Raw genomic sequence first — 11,277 nt, 5'->3', positions numbered from 1 at the left:
ATTAATTTTAAAATATCTGAGCTAGACTTAAGAAATTAAAAGGCCATTGGAGGAGAAAGATTTAAAAGAACTGATATTTCCTACCCCAAACTCCCACCACACTCAATGGATGCAAACCTCGGGGAATCACAATTAAATTAAAATAGTCATCAAAAGTTGGAAATTTACAATGATTTTTAAATTTTCCTGAAAATTGACAACAAATGATTAGGGAGTTATTATTGCTTAAAGAAAATTTTGTACAGTGAAGAAAAACACTGACTAATGAAGTCTTAGAGCAACTGTTACCATTATGCATAAATTACATATTCAAAGCCAATATATTTCCTTTGCTAATGGAAATAAGAGATTTTCCAAAATTAAACTGACTCAGTCGCATTTGTTATAGGCAGTGACTTCATAAATCATGTTGCTTCTTACTATCTTTACTCTTGCTTTTACAATATTATCAAGCAAAGTTTGTTCTTTTTTTTTTCATTTTAAATAAGGTGTGAGATTTTTGCCTTTAAACATTTTTTTATTGAGTTATATTCATTTTACAATGTTGTGTCAAATAAAGTTTGTTCTTTAAATTCTAAGTCACATTTGATTAATACAAATGAGTAACCAGTTGATCCAATGATCAACGAAGTTCAGAATCGTGTCACCAAATATTAATACTAAGGTAATTTTATTAAATAACCTTATTTAAACCAGCCACACATATAAAGAATTTGCACCATGAATTCTTGGCAACTGCGAATCTCCACCTTTCAATACTCTCCACCTTTTAAAACTTCACTCAAAACACATTACAGATTAGTCTTTGCATCACATTAGCTGCCGAATAAATAGTGGTTTCTGGTGATATTTTCATTTACCCTTCATAAATTTTTCCATCCTGATCCATGCTCCAGAAGATGGTCCCTTGATTACTGCATCGATGGACATTCTCGCCCTCTGTCTCAGATTTGGTTTAGTCAAGAACAGACACCAGCAGTAGATTTGAGAGAGTCAGGGCAGAATCAGGCTGGGATGGCTGCCTTCCTCTTCTAAAGAAGAGAGCTCCTGGCGAGTGGCTTTTTCTTATAGTCTTAGCATTCTCCAGACTCCAGTTCATTCTCCTTCTCCTTGCCCTTCAGATCAAGGGATAAGGAAGTTCCGTCATATGAGCCGCCCCACAGTTTGCAAATAATCCCTTCATAAAGATTCTCTCAACTATCCCAATTTGAGCTGAGACTCTGACTGAAATCCTGAGACTTACCTGTCATAGTAAGTGAGCCTGACAAAGTAAGAGCAAATCTTCCACTCCTTGTAAGCTTTTATTCAAGGCTTGTGGTGCTCCTACTTTGTTCAAAACAGCTCTACCCAACAGAGCTCAAAACACATCTAACTTCTGCAAGACTTTTCGAGTGATTGTCCTCTTGACTGCCCCCTTCATTTCGTTGTTTCTTAGGCTGTAGATGATGGGGTTTAGCATAGGTGTGATGACAGTGTAGGACAACGATACTATCTTCTTGCTCTCAGACGACTGGTTGGACTTGGGCCGTAGGTAGGTCAAGCTGGCTGTTCCATAGAAAAGGGACACCACAATAAGGTGGGATGAACAAGTGGAGAACGCCTTCTGGCGGCCAGTAGCAGAGGGCATCATCAGGATGGTTTTAATAATGTGGGTGTAGGAAACCAAAATGAGGGAAAAGGGAAACATAATAAATAGTAGTGTGGAGCCAAGTGCTTGCATTTCGTACATGGTTGTATCCTGGGTGACTAGTTTCAACACTGGGGGACCATCACAGAAGAAGTGGTCTATGGTGTTTGGTCCACAGAAAGGATGGGCCATCAACCAAGCTGTCTGTAGCATAGAGACAGGAACACCAGACATCCAGGAACCCACAGCCATCCACAAGCAGAGGGACCTATTCATTACGACTGAATAACGGAGAGGGTTACAGATGGCCACAAAGCGATCGTAAGCCATCATAGAGAGAAGGAAACATTCAGAGCTGCCAAAGAAGAAAAAGAAGTACATCTGGGCACCACAGCCTACAAAAGAGATGATTTTCCTGGGGGACACTAGGTCTACCAGCATCTTCGGCACCATGACCAAGGTGAAACAGACTTCCAGAAGGGACAGGTTTCTAAGAAAGAGGTACATGGGTGTTTGAAGAGCAGGATCCACGCTGGTAACTGTGACAATAAGAAAATTGCCCAACAAAGTGACCGTATAGATGGCCAGGAACAAAACAAAGAGGGAAACTTGCATCTCAGACTTGTTGGTAAAACCAAGAAGAATAAACTCAGTCACTTGGGTGTGATTTTCACAAATCATATCTTAGCCCAGTTTCTAAGAATCAAAGTATGCGTATCCAAGGATACTCTAAATATAGATATAATCTCAAATATATTAATAAAATCCGTAAACACATCTCTGATCTCAGTTGTCTTCCCATTCTGTTTCTCTGAAGCAGAATGTTTACAGTGAGATAAAATATGGGGGAAAGAAATACTTTGCAAGAATCCTGCTAACTGCTAATCACCTTGGTGCAGTGTTTCGCTCATCAGTGATCACAGGCTGTAGCTTGTATTCTTCATCAGAGGCATGCGATTTTTCATTACGAAGTAGAAAGAGTTTAGACAACTCATAATTAAAAGACAATCATCTATGAATTTTTAAAAAATAGATCCAGGGTGCAAAAAGATGAATTCTGGGCTAGTTTGACTTTTCCAATCTCGGATTACATAAATGACATGTTTCTACTGCATGGAGTGCCTATTACACCATACCATCCACTATGCACACACATATTTACATCCATATATACACGTACATACTCATATATGTATATATGAGAGAAACTCAGTAAATAAACATAAGCAAACAAAAACATAACATGTACTTATGATTTTGCTGCTTTTCTGCAGTCTTCATGAGACTGCTAATTTATACGAATTTTGATAGTGCCTCATAAACCATAATTTCATTCCACAGGGCCACAGTTTCTTACTATGCACACAGTCATATTATTTGAGTTGGACTTAAAAAAAGCAACCTTCTGAACAAATATGAGTCGCAATGTAGACGTCTTTCTTCTAACATTCATCTCCGTTCCTGGCCATCAAAATAGTTCTGCTTCCCACTGTGTTGTGACTTGCTAAATTAGCATCGTTGAGAGGAGCCCAGAACTGTAGGATGGTGAGCGAGGCTTCAACAAAAGATCACAAGGCAAAGTGAAATAGAGAAGTTTATTGCTTTCAGGTCCTGGAGGAGGGACCACAGGGGGAAGTCAAGGCAGGATCCTGGAGAGAGAGATGCTGGATCTGCGCTACGTGCCTTTATTAGGGTCCAAGGCTGGAGTCCTTTCAGGTTCCCTGGCTAAGGCCAGAATGGTTAATTCATTAAAAAAGAGCAAGTATGCTTCCCAGGGGTTTCCTCTAAGGGGCACACAAGGGAAAGGCCTGGAAGGCAGGGGAGACTATCACAAGGGCAGTTGGCAGGGGTCATATCAGAAACTTACATTTGGGAAGGAGAGTACAGCTTAAATGGTAGAGCGCATGCTTGACATGCACAGGGTCCCGGATTCAATCCCCAGTACCTCCATTAAAAAAGAGAAAACTAGTAATAAATAAATAGACCTAATGACCTCCCCTCCCTTCAAAAATAAATTAAAAAAGAAGAAACTTAACATTTACTGATGACTCCTGGGCCGTTATCTAGGGTACGTGCTCCAGTCGCCACACAAAATGGATACTGAATGAGTAGTATTATGAAGTAATTTAGCTAAACTCTCAACAGACTGTCCGTTTTCTCCAGATCTGCATGGTCACAAGTGGGAACTAGTCCCTTACTCTTGTGTGTCCAATAAAAATCCAATCATGAAATTACTCATTCAATTATGATCTCAAACACTGTATCTTATTTAGAGTAGGCTATTTTGATCGTAAGTACAATGATATAAATATTTTCTGTACAGATCTTCCTGAGCAATAGCATATCAAACATTAGCAATCACAAAAACATCAGTTGGAAAACAGTTATTCCTAATGCCACATTGGAGCTGAGCTGCACAATGTTTCATTTTTTTCAAATATTTGGGATTAGGTATGTATTGGATCAATTATTTTATAAGATGTTTTTCAAATTTAATTTAAAAGAACTTAACTACTTTATTTTAAAGTCAAAAGATATTTAAAATAGATTTCCCCTCTGCATATAAGGAGTTGAAAACTCACAGTCTATAGATCTATTCTGAAACAAATGACCCTTCTGTATTCATTCTACTTCAAAGATATATGTGCTTTGGTAGTATCTCACTTATCCATTTTGTTTATGGTAAATTCTCAACCCAATATCCTCCATAGCATACGGAAAAGAACTCTGGTGATCCCAGACATCCATGCTGCTAGTGCCCCATAATAACAGGTAATAGATGTGGCGGTGATTGAGACCATTACCTTTCACCCCTATTGCAAATCCCACTTCAATACTATTCGCATCATCATTAATCGCAGCAACAACATTATTATCATTCCTGGTATATTTAGCAAAACTTAAAAATAGGTTCACATGCATTATCATGTTCACCAGCATTCTGCAACAATTCCAGACTTGTTGTGATTCTAAAAATACTCCATCATTTGTCTTAAGCAAAAAAGAAAATACATATATATATATATTATATATATGAACTGATGAAGGTATCAAGATTTTGTAATAGTCCAATGATTTTTAGCATATCCCTGAAATGCCTCCACCACCACTGCCTCTCAGAATTCTGAAATTAAGGTGGTAGAAAACAATGCTAGGTTAAATGGCTGGTCCTTGAGTGACCAAGTTCTACAGTGTACCATCCATGGTCTCCACTATGAGATCTGAATAAGGTTATCCAAGAAAATTGTCAGTTTCTTTATTTGATAATTAGCACTGTACATATTCTACCTTGCATGGGCACATTTAAATTCATTAAAAGTTTGGAGAACTAGAGTTTTACAGTGTCACAGAAATGTACCTCCAAATGTCCCTCTCAGTCTCTCTATATCTTAAAAAAAACCACCAACCAAACAAAAAAAAAACTACTGATTCCTTTGCGTATATTCTCTAAAAAACAAGATGCATTGGCAGTGATGTTGCAGTTACTACCACAGACTTATGCTGATGTCTTTTTTAAACCCTTTAAAACTATAGATGAGTTTCCATTATTGCTACACAGCTCTAGAGAATGTACCATTTTACTTGTTGCATGGAGTTTTAATAATTTAATGACATTTACTTAAGTCCACTAATTTATTGGTTATGTCCTAATGAGGCCAGAGATGTTTCTCAGGAAGTAGACCAGCTTCAAAATTTTCTAGAAAATACACTTTATCATTCATTCTAACCAGGTTTCTCACAAATGTATGTTTTCTCATAAAAATGATTACAAAACCAATGCAATTATATCGGTATTTGGAGTTACAGCCTGAAGCTGAGATCATTATTAAATTTCTCTAACTAGAACAGCATTTCTAACAACCCAAAATGTAAATTAGTAAAAACCAGAGAGCAAATAAGCCCAAAATCTGAATTTAAAATACTCTGTGAGTTTCAAATCCACAGCATTTCTTAAATACACAACCATTGTTTTCTTAATATGCTCTTCCTTAGCATTCTGTAGCTTTCTAGACAGAACAAAAGCTCTATTATTTTTTGTCTTCTTTTATTTTAGTAAAGCATCCAGTTATTCCTTTTTTCATATATAAGCAAGATCCCGTATTTATTTTTCTTAAAATGTTTTTGTTATACACAGAGCACAGATAGAATTAGTTATTTTTAAATCAAGGAACAAAATAAATCATAAAGAAATATCTGGATCTATCTTACCAAATAAAATCCCGTATTTCTTCTTTAATTAGAAATTTAATGATTTTTTAAAAGATAAGTAATATTTGTGAGAATGGTTAACTGATCTTGAAATCTGTGACTTGTCTCAAATCTTCAGAATTAAGCAAATACCTTAGACAAATTTGCCTTGCACTGGCATTAAATGGTTGATATATTCTAGTAATAATATTTAAAAATGTAACTGGCTTTGGGGAAATGACCCCTGGGACATTATTAGAAGGGACTACTGCTAATTAAACAACTGTTTTACCTCATGGGAAAGAACATCAAATTTTCATGAACTGTTTACATTTTCTTTAAGTCATAGTGGCTGCAATTCAATATGTATTTCTTAATAATAGATATTTGTGGTGGGTCTGTAGGGCAGACTGGTCAGTCCTTTAGGATTACAATTATTAATATACCACAACTCTATTAGGAACATAGATTTTAGATTTCCCTGTAAAAGTTTTTGTATTTTTTGGTGGGATAGACTTTGGTCCAAAACTGATAGAGTAAATTTGTACCATGCCCTTGAAAGTTAATATGATTTACATGATTCTAAATTTTATTTTTTTATTTCATTTTAAAAATTTTATTATTTTAAACATATATTTTACTAATAATAATCATTTAAATGATTAAACTGAGCAAGTTAAGCTGATAATTGGCATGTATTTTATTGTAGTTTTATACCTTAAATAGGTTGGCTATTGGTTTGGTTTCTATGAAAAAGTTGTAAACGGTACCAAGAGTCACATATTTTTCCGTGAAAGCAATATCCTATATATATCTAACATGGTTAATGCTATAAAGAAATAAGCAATTTTTCTTTCTTTTTTAATCCTTAGAATATTTTATCCCTGGAATTTCAAAGGCTATTTTAATTCAGTAGGCAGAGACATAGCATTATTCTTTAAAGTGTTTTGTAATGAACTTACAAGACTGTGAGGTCCCTCTCTTTATTTTATTATAATATATTTGTTGTAGAACCAACTCATAATAAAAATAAGTTTAAAACAGTTACAGATTAGCACAGCAAGAATGATTCTAAAAAATTCTAACAAAATCTCCAGGGGGCAGAAAGCCTTTAAGGCCCTGGGAGTTTAAGGTTAAACTAACATGAACAGGTGACACAACAAATAGCTAAACAGGAAATTTTACCACTTCTAATTTTACTTCCTTCAGCAATAGTAAAAGGAAAGCTTCCTGCATTTGTGAAAAATGAATAAAAAATTCTTAATACTTATTTTCCAAGCAAACTAAGTAACAATGGTATAATAGTTTAAAATCTTTTTTTTTAAATTTTCAGTTGGAAACATATATCTTTAAAATAAGTAAAACAAATCACTTTTCATCATTTTTGTAATCATTTCAAAGAAAAAGCTATCAAATACATTCGATCTATTTTAATTCATATCTGTACCAAATAAATAACTCTGTACCATATGAAGGATAGATTTGTAATATCAGGAAAGAAAATTCAAATAAAAATGGTGCACTATTGACTCACATATCAGGCTTTTGTTTGGTTTTCAAAACTTTTAAATAATAGTTCTTATCAGAGCTCAATAAGAAGGCCATGAGAATTCCCTTACCCAAAGAGGAAGTAAACTTCAGTGGAGTTATTTCTGCCTTATCTGTTCCTAAATAAATATCACCTGCTCCCCCCAAAATTCGGATAAAATACAGCTCCCTGTGTAGGTTTCCAAATCAGCACTCTACAGTAGTTCAGTTCCTTATCAAGTTAATTCCTAAAGTCAGCGTACAATGCAGTCACTGACTATGTATTACTGCCATCTTGTGGGCACTTCAGTAATAAATGTCGATTACCTCACAATTTCTGTGATTCTGGAATTCAGTTTATCTGGGGGAGTTTGACTCACAGCCTTTAATGAGGTTGCAGTCAAGATATGATCTCACTTATATGTGGAATCCAAAAAAGCCAAACTTAACAGAAACAGAAATAAGGGTTTCCAGAGGCAGGGTTGGGGGTGGGAGGAATGAGGAGATGTCAGTCAAAGGAATAAACTTCCAGTTATAAGATGAGTAAGTTCTGGGGATCCAGCGCACAGCATGGTGACGATACAAGCACACCTCATTTTATTGTGCTTCGCAGGTATTGGGCTTTTTACAAATTGAAGGTTTGTGGCAATTCTGTATTGAGCAAGTCTGTCAGCACCATTTTCCCAACAGCATTTGCTCACCTTGTGTCTCTGTCACATATTAGTAATTCTCACAATATCTCAGACTTTTTCATTATTATTACGTTTGTTATGGTGACCTGTGATCAGTGATCTCTGGTGTGACCATTGTAATTGTTTTGGGGCGCCACAAACCGCACCTGTATAAGATGGCAAACTTAAGAAATGTGAAATGTGACTACTCCACTGACCGACCGGCCATCCTCTCCTCTCCACAGGCCTCCCTGCTCCCCAGGACACAACAATATTGAAATTAGGCCAATTAAAACCCTAAAATTAACGTTACACTACTGTATTTTCAAAATGTAAGTACAGAGGAGACAGGGAGGGACTTTGAGATGACTCCTTCACAACGGCTATTAAATAGGCTCCTGGTTCTCTCTTGAAAACATAGTGAAGAACAACCTAAATAATCTTGTCTCATCTTCTGTTTCTCCCTAGGTATCAATCACCCTTTCTCCTCCCTTTCACGGCCAAATGTTTCCATGTTGTTTCCATCATTTTTTTCATTTCTCAACTTCTGTTTATTCATAAATAACTTGAATCTGGTTTGTCCTCTTACTGCTCTTTCAAAATTGCTTTTTCTGAGTTGTCAATAGCCACTGTATAGCTAAAAATTAACAGATAATGCAAAGCTATTTCTTCTCAACTTCTCATAAATATTTGGCACACTTAATCACGCCTTCCTTTAATGGTCTTTTCTTGCCTTAGAAACTACGGTGTTGCCATGACCCACTGTTTCATCCTAAGCCTTTGGTTTTCAAGACCACCTACAAACTCATGTTCTATGAGATTAGAGAAGGATGGAAGAAATTGTCATGAGATCTGCAAGTCACATTTTGCTGTTATTGCAGTAGGGCTCATTTTCACCTAGTCATTATTTCACCAAATATTGTGGCCTTTTACCAAGTTATTCAGGTCAAAGCAGATGTGAAGCAGCATGAGAGGACTTTTGACTTTCAAATATCCTACATCCAACCATGTACGCTTGATCCTTGAACAACGCAGGGGAGAACAGTCACCGCCTCCTTCCCGCCAGCAGTCAGAAATCCTGGTATAACTACAGTCTGCCTTCCATGTCTGCTGTGGTTCTGCCTCCGTGGATTCAACCAGGCAAGGATCATGTAGGTATGTATGGGGAAAAAATGCATATAAGTGGATATGCACAGTTCAAACCTGTGTTGTTCAAGGGTCAGCTGCACTCATCTTATATTTTTAATATTATTTTCCGGTTTCAGAATTAGATTCAGAAATAGTCAACACAGAATCCAGATGGAGATTAAATTAGAAAAATGCAGTTATCAGCTTTTTGTTTTGTTTTATTAGTATTTTACTATAAAAACACAGCAAAGGTGGACACAGGTAGTTTTCGTATCTTGGCTACTGTAAATAATGCTGCAGCGAACATGGAAGTGCAGATATTTCTTTGAAATAATAGTTTTGTTTCCTTTGGGTATATATCCACTAGTGAGATTGCCAGATCATATGGTGGTTCTGTTTTTAATATTTTGAGGACCCTCAGTACTGTTATCCATAATGGCTGTGCCAAGTTACATTCCCACCAACAGTGCACAAGGATTCCCTTTTCTTATCAGCACTTAGTATCTCTTAGCTTTTTAACAATCACAATCCTAACAGATGTGGAATGACATCTCAAGGTGCTTTTGACTTGCATTTCCCTTATAATTAGGGATGTTCAGCACCTTTTCATATACATTTTGGCCCGTTTATATATCTTCTTTGGAGAAATGTATATCCAGGTCCCTTGCTCATTTTTTAACTATTATTAGTTTTTTGCTATTGAGTTGCATGGGTTCTTTATATATTTGGGGTATTAACCCTTATTGGTTTGCAGATACTTTCTCTCATTCTATAGGTTGCCTTTTCATATTCTAAAAATCATTGCCAAGACCAATGTTAAAGAGGAATATTATTCAGCCATAAAAAGTGAAGAAAATCCAGCCATTTGTGAGAACATAGATTTACTTGGAGGTGGGGACATGGGGATTATGCTAAGTAAAGTAAGCCAAACATAGAAAGACAACTACTATATGATATCACTTATATGTAGTATCTGAAAAAATTATTTTTTCTTGATCAGGCCCATTTATTTCTACTACAGACCATTTAATCATAGACAATGAATAAGGTGAATGTTCTCTGTGGCTTTATGGAGCCTACTTTGTGTCCTGCATTGGGTCTATTGACATCATGAAGACCTGAGCTGTCACTGTCCATTGGAGAAGCTTAAGGAAGATTATTATGTCAAATATCCATACAGTTCAATAATTATTTAAATTTCAAGATGGAAATCAATTAGAAACTGTTAGTTTTACACAGTGAAATTTAAATGATGTAACTGAAAGCAAAAGATTACCTCTGAAAAATGTATTCAAATAATGAAATCCAAATCTCCATTGAATGTCATCGTTGTTTTGAACAAATTCCCCTTGAGACAAATATAGTTACACTGTGCGGTGATGCAATCCCTATGGTCTCCAGTAAGAATATAAATACTACCTGTTCCATCACCATGTTATAATTTGGAATTATAGGATGTCTACAAGCCCGACAAGGAACAGAAAGTTTGCCTTGTGGTTCTAGGTATGTCCTCCCATTCAAAATTGTCTGCAAAATTACACTGAGGTTGTAGAAAGTAGATTCTGTTAGTTTTGGTTTCCAAGATTTTAGCTGCGTAAATATGGTCTTACTTTTGTCAAATCAAAATGAGTAAAAATACGTAAGAACAAGAATAGATAAATGGCTAGAAAATTTCCCTTTCAAGCCCTTAAGTGCGGCTCTAAGGGAAAACTGTGGAATCCAGAGGGACGGGGTATAGCACCTTTGTATTTAACTCTTCTCACTTAGGTTTCATGTGGCTCCTTTACGACTGAAACGCCTTCGTACATATTACTCACATCACAGTCTGTGTATATGAGTAGAATATCAAGATAAAAACAAAAATCAGATTATGTAAATTAATGCCATTGTTTTCTCTGTTTCTCTGAAAATCCAGAACTCAAGGTCAGGTAGAAGTTTTGCATGCAGTTTAATTGGGCAGTTATTTCCAAAGCTGTAGCAAAAGGAATCCAAGTGTGTAGGTCGCACGTCAGACCTCTGATCCGAGGAACGCTCCCTTCTCTGAGTCGGATGGAGACCTGCGCCAGGTGACGGGATTCCTTTAGGCATTAGCTGCCCTCTCTGTTGTCGCCACAGATGCCTGGCTCTGAGCCGATT

The 11,277-nt window shown here is 36.3% G+C and overlaps 1 protein-coding gene across 1 annotated transcript; it reads right to left on the bottom strand.

Annotated features, from left to right (window-relative positions):
- Positions 1-1,354: 1,354 nt before the first annotated feature.
- On the bottom strand, positions 1,355-2,308 carry LOC102523656 (olfactory receptor 10A7). The gene has a single exon (XM_006195494.2). It carries the CDS (start codon positions 2,306-2,308, stop codon positions 1,358-1,360), a length of 951 nt encoding a protein of 316 aa, XP_006195556.2. The 3' UTR covers positions 1,355-1,357.
- Between the last annotated feature and the right edge of the window lie 8,969 nt (positions 2,309-11,277).

This window comes from Camelus ferus, chromosome 12, assembly GCF_009834535.1.
Source record: "Camelus ferus isolate YT-003-E chromosome 12, BCGSAC_Cfer_1.0, whole genome shotgun sequence".
In the NCBI taxonomy this organism is placed as follows: Eukaryota; Metazoa; Chordata; class Mammalia; order Artiodactyla; family Camelidae; genus Camelus; species Camelus ferus.
Note: the sequence above shows the minus strand (reverse complement) of the source record. Positions and strands in the feature narration are given on the sequence as shown.